General features: G+C 48.8%; 2 protein-coding genes and 1 pseudogene across 2 annotated transcripts; 2 read left to right on the plus strand and 1 right to left on the minus strand.

The window, feature by feature from the left end:
- Positions 1 to 5,605: 5,605 nt before the first annotated feature.
- Positions 5,606 to 6,308, plus strand: LOC132213015 (nuclear pore glycoprotein p62-like; annotated as a pseudogene).
- Positions 6,309 to 9,618: 3,310 nt separating this feature from the next.
- Positions 9,619 to 10,293, minus strand: LOC132213002 (S-phase kinase-associated protein 1-like). Its single transcript, XM_059658959.1, has one exon. It carries the CDS (start codon positions 10,200 to 10,202, stop codon positions 9,711 to 9,713), a length of 492 nt encoding a protein of 163 aa, XP_059514942.1. The 5' UTR covers positions 10,203 to 10,293; the 3' UTR covers positions 9,619 to 9,710.
- Positions 10,294 to 14,035: 3,742 nt separating this feature from the next.
- On the plus strand, positions 14,036 to 14,452 carry LOC132213912 (splicing factor 3B subunit 5-like). The gene has a single exon (XM_059660792.1). The coding sequence runs from the start codon at positions 14,120 to 14,122 to the stop codon at positions 14,450 to 14,452; it is 333 nt and encodes a 110-aa protein (XP_059516775.1). The 5' UTR covers positions 14,036 to 14,119.
- Positions 14,453 to 17,669: the final 3,217 nt, after the last annotated feature.

A 17,669-nucleotide genomic window follows, 5' to 3' on the forward strand; every position in this document is an offset into this window, starting at 1 on the left:
TCTCTCTCTCCTGAAGTGAAAAGGGTTTGCAGCAACTGTTGACAATCATAAAAAAACGGACTCCAAAAGAGAGATTAACCCCTGTGGGTTCTGGGAGAAAGAAGGACCCCGGCCCCTCCAACTGTACAGGCCAACGGTAGAAAAGGGGACACAGACCACAAAGGGCTGCCCGTCTGGTCCCATAGAGACTGCCTGCCGCAGTGGCAACATAGGAACTGCAGGACTGGCGGATGTCGCAGTGTCCCGCAGGTTCTCCCCCTCCCTCTCTCTGTCTCCATACTCTGTCCCTCACCTAGTGTGAGGAGGGGAGAATGGAGCTGGGTCCTGGACTGGTGTTTCTGGAGGAAAGAAAACTGGCTGTGGAGGAGGCAGGGGCTCCGGATAGGGGTCATTTACCACCGTGGGATAGGTGGGTGGAGGAGCATACGGGGGAGGCCTGACCCTGGGGAGTGCCTCCTCACCCGGATCTTGCAGAACAGGAGGAGTTTTGCCCTTCTGGGCCGAAGCCAAGAGGCCTGTCTGTCTCTGTCCCAATTTCATTTCCTTATTCTGACAACTCTTTAACCACCTTGTTTTTTCAGTCAAAATATCGACTCACACTTGAATATAGGGAATTTGGGCAGGGTGACCTGGCCGGCCGTAGACAACATGGTGAACCTGAAAAGCTGTGGTTAAATCATAAGTCCCTGCGTCCGGCCATCCCACCTGGAAAGTGGGCCACTCCCGTTCACAGAATTTCTGCAAATCAAAAGCATTAACATCATAACATTTAAATCTACCCTAGAACTTTAATTTAATACAATAAATTTACAATCTAGGTAAGAGCAACTGATAGACAGAAATCTTTATTAGCGAAGTGAACTTATTCCCCTTTAATAGTGAGCAAAAGATTCTCAGAAAAATAATTCTCACAGCTGCAAGAGACTTTTGCAGACCATTACGGGTCCAGCCCAAAGGTTCAGCCAAGCGTATCAACAGAAAAGCAGAATAAATCAAAGTAGCTTTCACTTCACACAGACCAGTAATGAGCAGCCAAGGCAGACAAACACCCGTACTTACACTCTCTTAGTAGACTAGCCCAGGCTGAAGCTATATCCAGTCCCCCTTCTCGGTATTAAATTGACTAGTCCCACACAAACAAACTTTGTCCCAACCCCATGATAATTGGAGGCGAGAGACAAACAAGGGAGGGGGTGACCTGTTTTCACAGATCCTCACTCAGATGCCTGCCTGGCCGTGTCCCTTGGGAGCTTAGATTCCTCGTAGCTAAGGTGCACCCGTATAAACCCCGGGCCTGGTCACCTCCATGTGAGGGTGAGTCACCATTATGCCACATGACGAATCGCGGAACCTCAGGTTGGGGCCCACTCGGACTCCATAACCGAAGTCATGGAGCCACACACGGGAGAGGAGAGGGAAGGCCCCCTCCCTCCACACTCACACTTTCACCAGACATTCACTCAGAGTTTAAACAATCCACCCAATTCCTAACTAATTCCCAATTCCTGAGGGAGCTCTATAGCTTCCCAGGAGGTGATCAAGCTCCCCTTCCACTCACTCGGAGTGGGCCAGACTGATAGGGGGTCGACGAAGACGACTGACCCTAACCCATTTTGACAAAGACAAAGACAACAAAGAACAAAGACAAAACAAACCAGACAAATGCAACCTAAGGTTGCCTGGAACCTGCAACTCACTCCTTGAAGTCCTGAAAATTTTTCGAAAACATTGCAGCAGGGTGCGCACAGAAGCAGATAACTTTTTGACAACAAGCACCAAGACAAACAAACACCAGACAGACAAACCCGGTGCAGCCTAAAGCCGCACAAACCAAGAACCCCAGCCACCGTCATGGCCGCGGATCAGGACCAGGATTACTGCTGCGTCCAGCCCTCCATATACGTCCCTCCGTGGGATGTCCCAATTCCTGTTTAACGACCGGTCCTTACCTCTTGAGAGTCCGGGTGCCTCGGTTTCTGAATCAAAAGTTTTGGGTGGAATCTCCTCCGCCTCCCTGGGACCCAGGACGGAGACTGGAGGCCTCCTTGGTAGTCGTTCCCCACAGGTGTGGGGTATCTCGCTGCGTGCCCAGCGATAAATGGGGGAGAGCCTCCTGCCCTAAATAAGGGGTCCCTCTCACCCCTGCCAGGGATCTCGCTGGGGCCTCCAAATGTTATGGATTCAATCAGCGAGATAGACCACTGACTTAGAATTTAAATTTCGGAGCCTTTATTAAGCTGGGCAGCTGACTACAACACGTCCCTCCCCCTCTGGGAGCCTCACAGCTTGTAGTGCATACCAAGGGTCCCGCAAGGCTTTTTCTTTGCGAGATCTTCAAAGCAGTAAGAGGCAGGGTAAAAGTTCAGTAGGAAAACAGGGTCACACCTGGCTGGAGCATATCATAACACTTTGTTTCCTAAGACAATTAGTAATCTTTCCATATCTCAGTCCCTCCCCTTTCCACATTCTGTAAGCTTTCCATGTCACAGTCCCTCACCATAGCACAGGAGGCAACCAATGGAAGTGTCTCTCTCTGCCTCCCCCCTGCCCCACCGCTCTCTCTAAAAATAAATGGAAAAATATCCTCAGGTGAGGCTACATCTGAATGTTAAATTCTATTTCATTTAGTAAATGGAATTGGGGTCCCTACTTAGTCCACAGCACAGCTGCACTCTCTGCATCTTCTACATTGCAGACTGGGTCTTCCCTCCAGATAAGAGCTCAAGGCCCGTGGGGACTGGCAGCCGAGCGCCCACAGGAAGTGCGGGTGGGGGCAACTCCACCGCTATGGGGAGCCTCTGGGTCTGGCATTGCAGCTTTCGGCAGAGGCATGGCGTTGGCCTCCACCAGAAAGAAGGTGCGGGAGGAGGCCACCTGCTCCATCTGCCTGCACCTGATGGCCAAGCCCGTGAGCATCAGCGGAGGCCACAGCTACTGCCAATCCTGCTTCCTGGGCTTCATGGGCCCGCCCTCCTCCCCAGGGAGACAGCAACACAGGGTGACCCTCTCCTGCTTCCAGTGCTCGGCTCCCTGCCAGAGAGGCAGCCTGCGGACAAACAAGCCGCTGGTCAGCCTCATCGCCACCCTCCAGGAGCAGGAGCAGCAGCAGGAACTTGAGCAGGAGCAGGAGCTGTCCTGCCAGGAGCATTGGGTGGGGCTGCACCTCTTCTGAGAGGATGAGGGCCAGCTCATCTGCTGGCACTGTAAGCGCCAAGGGCAGCACAAGGGCCACTATACGGCTCTCATGGAGGACACAAGCACAAGCTACAGGGTGAGTGCCCCTGCCTGCGCCTTGAGACACCCATCAGCAGCCCAGTGCCCCTGCTGCGCCCCTAGATGCCCATCATCCCGCAGAATCCCAAGGCCCGGACCCTGAATGCTAGCTTTCCTGCTGTGGTCCTTTCTTCTAGCAGGAGGCAGAGTGGGGGAGGCGGGGGATGGAGGGGTGGGAAGGTTTAGGTGGGTCCTCCCTGAATCAAGTCCTGGCTATGCTACCCCACCTGACACTTGTGCTGCAGAAATCTAACATTCTTAAAGTCAGAAGCTTTTTACAAAAGACGAAACTGCACAAACTCACACTCCTAGTTTTTGAGAAGGTGGAGAAACCCTGGAACTTTCACTTTTGCCTCCTCCCAAATGTAAATCAGAACAAGGAGGTTATGGGACTGTGAGCTCCTGCAGGCCGGACTGCGGCCTCCCTACCCTCCCGTTTCCCCGCTACAGTTGCAGCCCGCAGCTGCCCCACAGCTCTCTTCTCCCTCCTGTGCATCTACCCAGTCAACTGGCGGGTGGGTAGGGGGGTGGGGGTGGGTTCAGTGTAGATTCCTGTGGGTGGCTTGCTGCTCTCCCTGCTGCTGGCAGGATTGGAATAAAAGCTCATATGGGCTTGAACCCTGTCTCTGCTTCATTGGCAGGAGCAGTGACCGGCAGCCCGGATGATAGATCCCTTGGTTTCCTGGTTACGGTTGCCCCGGAAGGTAAGACCAGAGCTGACACAGAAGCAAACTAGAGCACCCCCTTGTAAGTGCCCCCTGCCAGCCGCACTGGCTGTGCCTAGAAGCGACTGCAAATGAGGTGTGGTGTGCACAACTCCAGCCTGTTTGCCCTAAAAACAGCAAGTCCCGGGAGCACTCGAGGCAGAGGAACAGGCCTACTGTAGCAGTGAGTACACAGGGCTGCCATACAGATCGTCCTAGCATGGACAGGGTCTCAGCAAATCCGGGAGTCATCATGCTTGGAACATTCTACTCCCACTCTTGGGCAACTCACCGTTTCACTTACCAGCATATTTTGTTGATTTTTTTTTGTCTTTGTGACTCTCTTACTGGCATATTGTGGACATGTGACATGTCCAGCACATGTAGATGAGTCTCGCTGGTGACAGTGGCATTTTTCCAGCATGTATATGCCTAGCATTTATTTCATGGCTCTTCTAGTGAAGGCATAGGGGGGTTCCTCTGCAGGCTAGCCAGCCCCCAGGGCAGAAATCTCCCATGTCCAGCTGTCCCAAACACTGTGGGTCCCCTTTTCCCCTTGTCCTTCTGGCAGGGACTAGGATTTCAGGGATCACTATGCCCTAACTTATGCCCTGAGAGAAACATCTGGTTGAAGGACCATACCTACAGGTTTCAGAATGAGTCAACACAAACAGTGGCCATTGTTGGAAACTGGTGGAGGGGGAAAGGGGGTGTGTTTTTGTACAACTAACTATACTTTTCCAAGATTGAGAATTCAAGTCTCCATCAATTTCCTGAGTGTTGTCACAAGTTATTCAAGGACGGCCATTGGCAACGAGGTGGCTATGGTTCAGAGTAGTCAATTGGTGCCACTTCTTGGGATCCATGTCACAGTGGCATCAATAGGACATATGTGCTTCCCACTCAGCATCTGCCCAGCTGGCCCACTCACTGGGCAGGGGCATGGGCTCTTGGATGGGCACCTTGCTCATTAGCATGATCTATGAAGCGTATCCCGACCGCATCAGGACCACCCACAATGTGGTTATCTTCACCCAAAGTGTCTGACACTGGTTGAGCCCTACAGCACCACCCTCTCTATCCATCAGTTGGTGAAGAATGTGTATTTGGGGTGCCCTCTGGCACCACCTGGTGGCCGTGGGGCATCACAGCAGCAGACTGTGGAAGTTGAACATTAGGGTCCTGACCCCACCCTGGAGATCCTGGCACCCTGACCATCAGACCTTAATCTCCACAGCTGAACGGATCCTTCCAAGAAAGGCACACAGATCTCCCTCCATTCGCAGGGAAAAGGGGAACTGAAGTTGAGTTGTGAGGAGGCAGTGTGGCCACACAGGTGCAGCACGAGGAGGCAGGCTCTGGCTGTGGCTGCTCATGATGTAAGGGGCACACTTCACATACTCCCATCGTAGCTGGGGCGCCTCTGTCCTGGCTGGTGAAGGAGATACTACAGAGGAGCAGTCTTGTCCCACTAAATCGCCTACAATGAGGGGATGGGGAAGCTGATGCTCCAGGGCGGAGTCTCAGGCTCCCACTCTGCCCTCGGGCTCGGGCTCACTGAGAAGGCGCTGGAAGGCAGCCAGCACAGTGTTGTTGAGCAGGTTCCTCTGGGTGTGTCCACCAGTCCTGTGATGACCGATGCCCAGCTAGAGAGTCTGATCAACAAGTGGAGCCTGGACCTGGAGGACCAGGAGAGGCACTTCCTGCAGCAGGCCACCCTGGTCAACGCCTGGGACCGCCCACTGATCGAGAACGGGGGGGGGGGAAGATCACCGCCCTCTACCGCGAGGTGGAGAAGGTGAAGCTGGACCAGAAGAGGCTGGACCAAGAACTGGACTTCATCCTGTCTCGGCGGAAGGAGCTGGAGGACCCGCTGAGCCCTCTGGAGGAGTCCGTCAAGGAGCAGAGCGGGACTACCTGCCTGCAGCACGCCGAGGAGGAGCACGAGAAGACCTATGAGCTGGCCAAGAACATCGACGCTCCGCTGAAGCGCGTGGCCCAGGACCTCAGGGACATCATCGAGCACCTGAACAGGTCTGGGGGCCCGCCGTCACCAGCGACCCGCTGCAGCGGATCTGCAAGATCCTCAACGCTCACATGGACTCCCTGCAGTGAATCGACCAGAACTCGGCCCTCTGCCACAGAGGAAGGTGGAGGAGGTGACCAAGGTGTGCGAGGGGCGGCACAAGGAGCGGGAGCGCAGCTTCCGCATCACGTACCACTGAGCCCGTGGCCGGCCACAGGGCCGCGGGTTCCCAGTGTGTTCACTGGGGGAGTGTGCGGTTACTGTCTAGCTTTTGTTTGCAATGAAATACTGTTTTTCTGTTTCTTTCAAACAGTTCTTTTTGTACAATAAAGTTTAATCACAATTATAAAAATGTGGCATTGGGTCTTTGCTATTAACATATGTACAATCCAGCCCAACAGGAAGGGCCCGTTCCCCCCGCCATCCTGGCCTGGCCCAACCAGAGCTTACAGACACCAGGGTAGAGGGGTGACCCACAGGGTCTGGCTGGAACAAAAGATGAGGCAGGGTTCCAGGCACAGAGTCCCCAGGGAGGCACAGGGCCCCCTTCCCAGGGGGAGAACATGGCCACTGCCCCTAGAGACTCCTAAACTGGGGAGGGGTGCACGCAGGGCACAATAGGGAAGTCCCCATAACACAAAGTAAGAGGGCTGTGCAGCCCCCAGGAACAGGATCTATACAGGATGGCACCCCAGGTTTCCACAGGAAACAGCTGCTGGCAGCTACAAAACATTTGCAGCTTCTTCTCCACAAAGAAAAAAATTAGGGGATGGGCAGCAGGGGTGACAGGGAAGGAAGACGCTGCCTTAAATGTGTCGGGAATATTTCATTTTTCTTACTCAGAATAGCAACACTTAAGGTGACTCGATCTTACACATTTACCTTAATATAATCCCTTTTTATCAGGACAGACACTTTGCTAGATTCCCCATGAGTTTCAGGTATAAGAGAGGCTTGAAGGAGCTGCTTGCACTGCTATCCTGCCCTGGCCTACTGTCTGATTGACATCACTGTGAGTGATTGTGGCTGAAGTGATTTCTCCTCAACCACCTGGCTTACCTGAACAGTGTGAACCAGGTCACAAACCCTGCGTGCTCTTTTGGGCTTAAATAAATTCTGAATATTCTGAACTCTTGGCAGGATCTTCATTCCTTTCTCTCTATGGAATGGGACTGACCCAGGATTTGTCCAGAACACCCATCCTCAGCAAGGAAATGGTACCTGTTTGAGGGAGTTTGTGGTTTCCACATTATGCTGTGATGACTGGCTCAGGTTCTATTTCACCAATCAGAACACCGCTGGCTCTGGTTTATGGTATTTTGGTAAAAACACTTTTTTCTTATTGTACCATTAATTGTGTTGGTTCTATTCACCGCCTGCCATGATTTGAAAGCACTGTTGTGATCTGTCAGCATGTAGATGTGAACAGATATTGTGGGGACATCAAAACTTCAGTGCTTCAGAAGGCAGAGCATGATGGCAAAAAATCACTCTTGGTCCAAAACCAGCTTATTTTGCGTTGCTGCCCAAGGCCTGGTATACGGCCAGGGGATTGTCAAGGGCGGGGGGGGGGGGGGGGGTAAGGACACATATATAATACCCTTTGTAATACTTTAAGCAATAAAACAATAAAAAAAGAAAGAAAGATGGCATGACTTTGTGGTTGTAATTTGCATCCCAGTACCTTGGTTATTGGTGAGGTCAATGATCAACCAGAAGAGACCTTTGCTGTCCTTCTGTTAACAATATGAATTATGGTCTCTGTTCATAGTATATGTTACATAAGTCTCAGCAATGTTTAGGGGAACTCTTATCCATGTATTGCAAAGGAGCCATGTGCTACGAAGTACAAAATTTCATAATCTTGTGACATTTGTTGTAAGACTCTGAGGTTAAACTGCTATTGAGGCAGAAACACTGTATTCATAGGGATGGGAGAGACTGCAGTAAATTAGATGGAAAGTGACTCTTCAGACATAAATTGCTCTGGCCAATCTGGGTGAGGGGCTGAGGGCTGTTTGCAGCTGGTCACACACCCTTCAGGGTGGGGCTCACCACTGGGGTGCCTGGCCAATCTGGGTGAGGGGCTGAGGGCTGTTTTCAGGCTGGCGGGTGACGGAAGATCCCAACCGCTCCTTTTTTTCTTTTTCTTTTTTTTTAATTCTGGGCCAGCTTTAGCTCTGAGGCTTCAGCTCTTAGGCCTCCACTGCTGAAAGTAGGTAATCAAAACAATGTATAACTCCAGCTCTGAGATCCCAGCTCACTGAAAGCTGGTTTCTGGGGTTTTTGTTTAGCTTCTATATTTGTTACAATGTTTCTTAAATTGCAGGCTCAGAGGCCTGCAAGGCAGGCGGGGAACGTTGGAGTCCTCCGTCACTGAAGCAAGCAAGCCTCATGTTAGTTTCAAGCTGCCTGGCTGCCGGCCGCAATCTTGGCTGTCAGTTAATTTGCATATCTTGCTGATTAGCCAATGGGAAGGGTAGCGGTCATACGCCAATTACCATGTATCTCTTTTATTAGTGTAGATGACTGACTGACTTGAAAAATGGGGGTCAGAAGCAAAATACAACCCCTTATATTTATTTATTTATTTTTCCATAATACTAATTTATTGTTACACAAATGTACAGTGTTTGAACAGAAAAAGAAAGCCCCACAGTCGCCTAGAAAAAGGACTTGAAGCAGCACGTGGGAAGCAGGGTGGCTCCGGGATGTCAGGTGTGTGGTTAGCGGCTCTGCTGCATGTATGTGGAGATGTCCATTTCTTGAGGAAGCTCTGCCACATTGAGTTCAAACCGAACCTGAACATCATTGAGGATTTTGGCATCGTTCTCATGAGACACAAAAGTGAGAGCCAGGTCTTTGGTGGCAAAGCGACAGGCACAGGCCACCCGGTGGAGGTAGGTGTCTGAGTCCTCAGGCATGTCATAATTGAAGACGACGTTGACTCGCTCCATGTGTCGTATGTCGATTTGTTGATGATAGCCAATCTGACAGGTGTGAGATGGTACCTCATTGTTGTTTTGGTTTGCATCTCTCGGATGATTAGTGACTTTGAGCATGTTTTCATATGTCTCTTGGCTTCTTGAATGTCCTCTTTTGAAAGGTGTCTATTTAGGTCCTTTGCCAACAGGTTCCATCTCAGCCCTTGCTGCATCTGGAAAAGCCCCAGCCTTCAGCAAGGATCGCGAGGAAATCCACAGTGTGACTTAGGATTTTCCATGTTTCTGAAAATAATTTTGATGTATGAATGCATTAAACCATGCTCTGAAACCCAGGGGGAGGGGGGAAGCATTTAGGAAGTGTCAATAGTGTGCAACATTGTTCACAAACATTCTTCTCTCTTTATCTGTACAATATTTCTGGTGGGAAGTTGTGTTTACCATTTTAATAACGGTAAAATGAAAGTGGAGAAAGATTTTTCCCTCCCCCAAAATGGTGGCCTAATAGGGAGAAACGTCACAAACCTCCTCCTGGGGCCAGGCCCAAAAAGGGACAAAATCAGAAAACATCAAATCAGAAGTAACAAATTAGACATGGCTGAGGAGACAATTTTTATTTTTATTTTTATTTATTTATTTATTTATTTATTTATTTATTTATTTATTTGATTTTTACTGTTTGCCTAATATTAACAATTATAAACAGAGCAGTGCAACTAGTATTTGGAACAATCCCTACAGTGTTACAGTGTCAGGCACAACTTTTCACTTCTCTTCACACCACTGGTTCTCTATGCGTACCTGGGATTCCTCTTCTTCAGTAAAGTCATTTTTTATATGGAAAGTCTTGCGAATCTCTCCAGGGGTTTTCCCCTTGATCATATTGGCAACAGTCTTGCATGTAACATCAAGCAAACCTTTGATGTCTAAATAGTTTGCAGCCAGAATTAGTTCAAAGAGTGTTCCTTGGTCAACTTTGAGGAATTCTTGGTCCCAAACAGGAATATCATCTGTTCGCTTCTCTTTGTTCTCATCATCCTCAGGCGGTGGAGGGTCATCCTTGTGGTGGGTGCACCACGGAATAACCTTTTTTAATGTTGCTGCATTAACATTTGGTAGAGGAACTGGGTCATCATCGCCTTCATCATCCATTCCCAAATCTTCTAACATGGTCTTGATAGTCACAGATTGTTTGGCAATTTCAACATCAACTTCAAATATCTCTCCATCAGAACTCTGCAATTTAATTGGAGGCATGGTGCTCGGTCTCAAGGAGAAAGCGGGCCTGAGGCTGACGAGAGCCGGGCAGCGTCAGCAGAACCAAAAGCAAAAGGTGGAGAACAAGGCCAGTTACTTGTTCGGGTACCAATTGTTGGGGTGCAACCCCAGCAGGCCCAGGGGTTCCCAAAGGCGTGGACGGAGTCGGTGAAGAAGGAATGACACTGAGACAGCGTTCAATTGATCAGGAGCCCAGCCAGGTTCTCTAGCCTGGATCTCCAGCGAAGTTCTGTGTTTGATTGTCTTGTAACATCTGTATTTAAACCAGTTGATTTTAATCCTATCAATTTCTATTCCAAAGGTTGGGGCGTTCCTTATCTCCATTCCAGGGAGTAAAGATTATGTAGCTTAAGCGCGATCCTTCTTAGTTAAAGTGATTAACTACCCTCCTGGCACATAGTTTAGGGATTTTATTCCCTCCCTAACTTCAGGGGAAATTCCCTACCTGGGGAAATAAACTTTCTTGGAGATGTGACCTTGGTGAAAACACATAGCGCCAAGAAGGGGAGCAAACATATTAAGAACAGTATGCCATATATGCCAGGTCCCTTGAAACATATGCCGTGCAGATGTTTCTTCCCTGCAGCGACTGTGTCAAGCAGCAAGGATGGAACGGCTTCCGGAAAATTCCCCTTTTTTTATTTTTCAAATGATAGTGCATGTAAGTCCCACGGTATTGTCTTGAAATCTGTTACAGCAAATCTTTTACAAGTCACACACCTGAAGAAAGGGGACCATTGCATTTCTAAAAGACACTGGAGGAAACATTCTTAGAAACACTGCCCAGTGAAATGTATCTCACCCCCTAGATCAAAGGTAACCATGCACATTCTACCATCCACTGGCTTCAACCTTATTTTCCTTAACCCAATTTCATAAAAATCAGTTTAAGTCTGACCTTGAACTTAGACAGCCCAATCATTAATCACACATAGTTTATCTATTTTTCACCACAAGTACCCTATAAGGCAGTGATGGCGAACCTTTTGAGCTCGGATTGTCAAAATTTTGAAAAACCCTAACTTAACTCTGGTGCCGTGTCACATATAGAAATATTCTTTTTTTTTAATATTTGCAACCATAGTAAAAAATTATATTTTTGATATTCATTTTATATATTTAAATGCCAGAATCGCTGCGTGTGCCTCTGAGAGAAAGCTGCCCTCGAGTTCCAACCGATGCCAGACAGTCCTGTTTCTCCCTTATGAGTCTGGGTCCCCAGAGACTCGCCCAGAATTGGAGCTCAGACCCTGAGATTCCCTCCCGATTGAAAAAGACAATTGTGACCTCAGCCGACAGCCCTCTCCGCATGCACCTCCACACCTTTGTATTTTACTTCTGCACCACACCTCCTCTGAGTCTCAATCCAAGCAACAGCAGCCTCCTGATCACCACACCCTCTGTTTGAGGAACAGCAGCTGTACGTGAAGCCTCCCCCCACCAGCCAGAGGAGCCACCACAGAGGTGAGAACAGCACCCACCACAGGAGCCCCTGCCAACTGAGGAGCAGCTGCTACAACAACCGCCAGCAACTAAGAGGAGCAACTACAGCCCGATGGGCCACTGCCACCAAAGGAGCAGCCCCAGAACGACTCAACATCTACATATGTTGGTGAGATCAAACGTGGGTAGACAAAGAAACCCCCAAAGGAAAGAAAAGGAGGTCTCACCAGAAAAGCAGAAAAGAGAAACATTTTCCAAGAAGCCAAATTCACTCTTTTCTTCAAAAATTTTTACTGAACTATGGCAGTTGGCTAGTGTCACAAAATTGCTGTGTGGCACACAACACTGCACATTTATTTCTCAGGTGCCTGAAGGCTTCGGCTAGGTTGGCCAACATGTGATCTTGACTGGGTTTACTCATATGCCTGGGGATTAGGCTTGGACCTGATTTAGGCTGGGCTGGCTGGCTGACTAGGCTCTGCTCTGGGTGACCCTCCTCCTCCTCCTCCTTGTCCTCCTCCTCCTCTTCCTCCTCCCGGGACAGTCGGCTAGCTGGACCCATCCTCTTTGTGATGGCAGAAGCACAACAGAGCAAGCCCAGATTTTCAAGCCTCCTTTTGCATCACATCCATTATCATCCCATCGCCTAAAATAAATCAGATGGCCACACTCAGAATCAAGAGGTTGGAAGGTATACTCTGCTTCCTGTTGGGAGGAACAGCAAAGTCACACTGCAAAAGACACAGGCACGGAAAGGGCTGGAGACTCGTGGATCTGTTTGTTGAAACTCTTTAGCCTCACGAGTTGGGCTGGTGTTGCTCAGCGGATGAGCATCAAGCCAGGAACCAAGAGGTTGCCTGTTCCACTGCCAACCCGGTCAGGGCACCTGTCTGGGTTCTGAAGATCCCCAGTAGGGGACATGCAAGAGGCGGTCAGCCGAGAGAGGATATTCCTCTCTTTCCCATGTTTCTATCTCTCTATCCCTCTCCCTCCCTCTCTCTCTAAAAATCAGTAAAAACACATTCAAAGAAAAAACAACCCCAAAATGATTTAGCCTTCTCATCACGGCAGCCTGTCTTACAATGCTGAAAATTCAGTAGGGCCTGGCCTTTTAAGGATTACATATAGGAGCAGTCTCAAAGCCTTAAAATGCAAATTGTAACACCCAATTTCTATCATTAAATTTAGAAAAATAATTAATAGTTTTGGAATCATAATTTTACAGATTCTACAGGTTAGGTCCAGTGCACTGAACTGACTCATATACATCCATTCCTTAGATGAAGACTCATCTCTGTGCCTTGGACCAACGTCTCTTCCCTTTACACCTTGAGCATTAGCCCAGAAAACTCAGGTTATTCTTGGGAATGGCGGGAAACAGTTTTAAAGTCATAGCACAGAGCTACATGCAGGTCATAGGAAGGATTCATTCTGAGTAATAAATAAATGTATTTATTGTAATTATGCCTATAAACCTTGATCTTTCGGGTGTGGGAAGTTATTATGTGGCAAGGTTTTAGGGGATTTGAGAGGGATATGACAGGATTTAATTTCTTAAGTAACAATTGCTTTATCACAATTATTTTTTTTTTCCAAATGGCTAATTCTAGGAAAATTTTCAAATTCTATCTTTATTCCATTTTTTTTTTTTTTTGGTTAATCCTCACCGAGGATATTTTTCCATTGACTTTTAGAAAGAGTGGAAGAGAGAGGAAAATACAGAGAGAAACATCGGTGTGTGAGAACACATCTATTGTTTGCCTTCTGCAGGGGCGGTGACCAGGTCTGGGCCTGCAACCAAGGTACACGCCCTTGACTGGAATCAAGCTCTGTACGCTTTGGTCTGAAGCCTGATGCTCTATCCCCTGAACCAAACCGGCTAGAGCCAATTTTTCTAAAAAATGTAAATCATTTAGGACAATAAAGCACAGTGAAGTGAAGATGAGTGCTATGGTGTGAATGCTTGTGACTCCTCTCCCCATCCCCCAAATTCATAAATTGAAACCCTATTGCCCCAGCTAATGGGACTAGGAGCTGGAGCTTTGGGAGGGGGTTAGGTCCTGGGGGTGGAGCCCTCATGATGAGATGTGTTCCGTTATAAAGGGGGCCTGAGCGAGCTGCCTGCCACATTCCCCAAGTGAGAATACAAGAAGTCAGAAGTCTGCAATTGGAAGAGGGCTCGCACGGACCGACCATACAGACACCATTGTAAGATACGATTTTTGCCTTCATAGTTCATAGTGAGTCCCATGTGGTGGGAACTGTTCTGGTCATGTGCAGTAGGACACCTTGTGCCTTGTAATGTTTTAAAAGTAGTTTGATTGGGAGACGTCATTCTCCCGCGACAGTATGGCCCGGAGGTTTGGAGGAGCGGTCCCTCTCTGGTGTGGCTTTCTAGGACAGTTCCCATTTTCCGAGGCCTCTGACCTGCGAGCAAAGAGGAAATCGGCGAGATGACGGACCGCTACACCATCCACAGCCAGCTGGAGCACCTGCAGTCCAAGTACATAGGCACTGGCCACGCGGACACCACCAAGTGGGAATGGCTGGTGAACCAGCACCGCGACTCCTACTGCTCCTACCTGGGCCACTTCGACCTCCTCAACTACTTCGCCATTGCGGAGAATGAGAGCAAAGCTCCAGTCCGCTTCAACGTGATGGAGAAGACGCTGCAGCCCTGCGGACCGCCAGTGCACAAGCCAGAGGAGAACTGCGGTCCTGCCGGTCCGCGCTCTGCCGCAGAGCACCGGTATTCCTCCGGTGTGCGACCTCCCCGTGTGCCCTGACCCGCGGGGACCGATTCTTCGAGCCTCCGGAGTCTCACGGTACAGACATGCTTCCTCCGGGCGCCTCCCCTGATCCTCCTTCGTGTGGACTCTCGGAACACAGCGCTGGGTCCCCTGAGAACTGTGACCTTGGCGACCCTAAAGCCAGCGAGCTTCAGGGGAGAGGCACTGGAGTGAGACGGAATAGGGAGGCTCTCTTTTAGCCAGTTGATCGTCCCTGTTGGTTTTTCCATAAGGTTCAGAAAATGTTCAAAAAAATAAAATGTGTTTGATTGTGACACTAGCAATGTATAGAATCTTGAATTCATTGCTTTCATCAAAAGATGATTTAATTTTAAAGGTAACTTTCAAGGATAATCGTTGGAATTGGCAACTGATGAAAGATTGAAAATGAGTAATGAAAATATATGATTTGTTTCATTGTAGATAAAAGTTAAAAACGAATATTCGGAGCTTGCGGAAATTACTTTAGATATGCTTCTTCCAAATATTGTATTTCAATAGTCCAGATATCACCCACTGACTATAACTTCCTGACACCTGGTATACAGATAATATAATGACATATCCTCTTTTATAACATCTATAAAAATTAGTTCCTTCTTTAATATAAAACATTTAATAAAATAAGTCAAAATTAAAAGCTCAGATATTCTACATGATGATGAGCAAACCAGTGACCTAATGAAAAATTCTGGCTCTCGACAGTGACTTGGTCAGAATGCAGAAGTGTCCTGTGTTGAAGTTATTCTGCAGGGACAGACTGTCAGGAAGCAATGCTGGGTGGATGAACTAACCCACACTACTGAGCACAGCAGGTTGGCAGCAAGGAGCCCAGAGTGGCCTCCTGGTACTGCGCAGAGGCCCCACCAGGTGGCGGAGCAGCGGCAAATCTCCTGGCAGATCTGGCCACAGCCTCCCACATGGATGAGGGGGGCTGCTGCCTCATCCAGGTCCACCAGGGTCCCACAGGAGGAGGAGCTGTTGGAGGCCTAGCCCAGCTGGTGTGGAGCCGCCCCTGCCACCAGACCAAGTGCATCTGCCTGGAGTCCAGGCCACCATCCTGCAGGCGCTCCTCTCCCGCATGTGGGCAAGATGCACTTGCTCATCTGAGGGAGGAGCTGGAGCGGAAGCTGGTGAGGGGCAGCGCTGGGCCAGACCACCTTCCTCAGTGTCACCAAGGTGAGTGCCCTCCAGCTCACCTGCCCAGCGCCTCCCGCCTAAAAGCCTAGTCAACCCCCCGCCCCCCCTCCCTGCAACTGAGTGCGGGTTCCAGCCTATCTGGCACCTCCCAGGTGCTGGGACTTGGAGTGTCCCACTTGGTAGTGGCTGATGTGGGCGGGAAGGGCTCATTCCAAGGGTGAACTTGGGCTTGTCACCTATTTAAAACGCTTGGAGGATTGGGGTTTCCCTGGGCCTTGCTCTGTGGGGGCAGCCAAGGAGTCACTTTCCCAAAGAACGGGAGTTGGAGAGCCCCAGGGTCCTGGGAGAAAGCAGGAGAGTGGAGAGGCTCCATCAAGTCACCACCTGGGACCAAGAGCCCCAGTGAGAGACCAAGAGCCCCAGTGTGGGCGCCTTCCCTGTGCGGGTCTGGTCCCCTGTCATTCTGGGGCAGATTGCATGTGCTCCCTGACCTGGAGGAGTGGTGGCTGCTGAGCTGACAGGAGGCAGCTGGGGACAGAGTTCCAGCCAGACCCCAGCAGGGCCCCCTGTCTATTAAGCTAGGCAGTGTGGGGTCCTGCTTCTCCAGGGCTTGTGTCTCAAGCCAGTGGACAAGACAGATCTGTAGTCCCCAGAAAGTTAACGACCTGGTCAAATAGGTTGTGTGTGTATATGTGTGTGTGTGTGTTTGTGTGTGTGGGGGGGGGGTGAGCAAGGGAGGGTGGAGAGGTGAGCTGAGGGAAGGGAATGGGAAGGGGCAGAGCTTATTTCAGGCTCTGGGAATATGTGTCTTGGAGGGTAGTCACCACGTGAGCCCATATACAACTTGGTGTTTATTCAGCAGTGGCTGCAGTGCAAGGATGATGATTAAATTGTGGTTGGTTGGTTGGTAGGTTGGGCGGTTGGTTGGGTGGGTGGGAGGTTGGTTGGTTTGGTCTCAGAAGAAATAAGAGGTAGAGACAATCATCTGTCTTTACTTAGAGCCCAGCAGTGGCCTGACTGGGTCTTGGCTGGTAGGGCCTGTCCTTCTCAGCTGAGTTTGGAAGTGTTCTGGGAGAGATGGCAGCACTTCTCCCACCTGTGAGCTGAGGCTGGCATCCTTGCTGCCTAGCGGCTGGCTGTCCAAGGGACTTAGTGGCAGGAATAATTCACTCACAGCTCCCTTTCTCACTGGACAGAATAGGTGACATGTGGCTCTCAGTCCATGCACTAAGCTAATGTCAGGATGGGGCAGACCCTACATGGAAGTATTTCAGCTTCACAAACCATTTGAGTGAGTTAAATAACAACTCTTATGTTTTTTAACTTTTAAGGCAGAAGATACAGCCACATTTTAATTTGATGTTTACAAGAGTTGATTTTTACCCCCAAAAAATTGACTTCAGCTGAAGTTTTCCATACCTGGAAAGTTACTTGTTGAATTTTAATAAAAGTGACATATAGTGCTCAACACATCTGTATTTTCTGAGCCTTTTCACACCAATACAAAGAATATGCAATTGATGTTTTAAAAAGATAATGCTAAATTTACTAGTTTGGGTTATAGGACAGTTACTAAGAAATGTTTAATGGTATCTACCAAAATGTTATAGGATAAGTTTTATAGAGATTGTATATTTTTGAAATGAGTAGTATTATAAAACTGTGTTTACATTTTTGTGAAGTTTTGTACCACAAAGATTAAACAAAGGAAAAGTTTATATTTGCTGAGATATTTAGGAAGATTGTAGAAATCTGAACCCACAATTATTTTTTGAAGCGTTTGTAGAAACCTTATTTAAGAGGTCTAATTTTACCCTCATTCTATAGATGTAGCTAGGAGACCCAGAAAGGGTAAGTGAAATCCCTAAGACCAAAGCTAATTAATAGCAGAGATTAATTGAGAACCCAGGGCAAGGGCTCCTTCTATTTTTCCCGTCAGCCTCTGTAGACCCAGTTAAAGTTAGAACCATAGAGCTGTGACTTAGGAGATGTGAATCCTTTAAAAACCTTTTCTGTATACATATGCTTCTCTTAGGAGTCTTTTTATTTATTTATTTATTTATTTATTTATTTA

The sequence above is a fragment of the Myotis daubentonii genome, chromosome 12, assembly GCF_963259705.1.
Source record: "Myotis daubentonii chromosome 12, mMyoDau2.1, whole genome shotgun sequence".
In the NCBI taxonomy this organism is placed as follows: Eukaryota; Metazoa; Chordata; class Mammalia; order Chiroptera; family Vespertilionidae; genus Myotis; species Myotis daubentonii.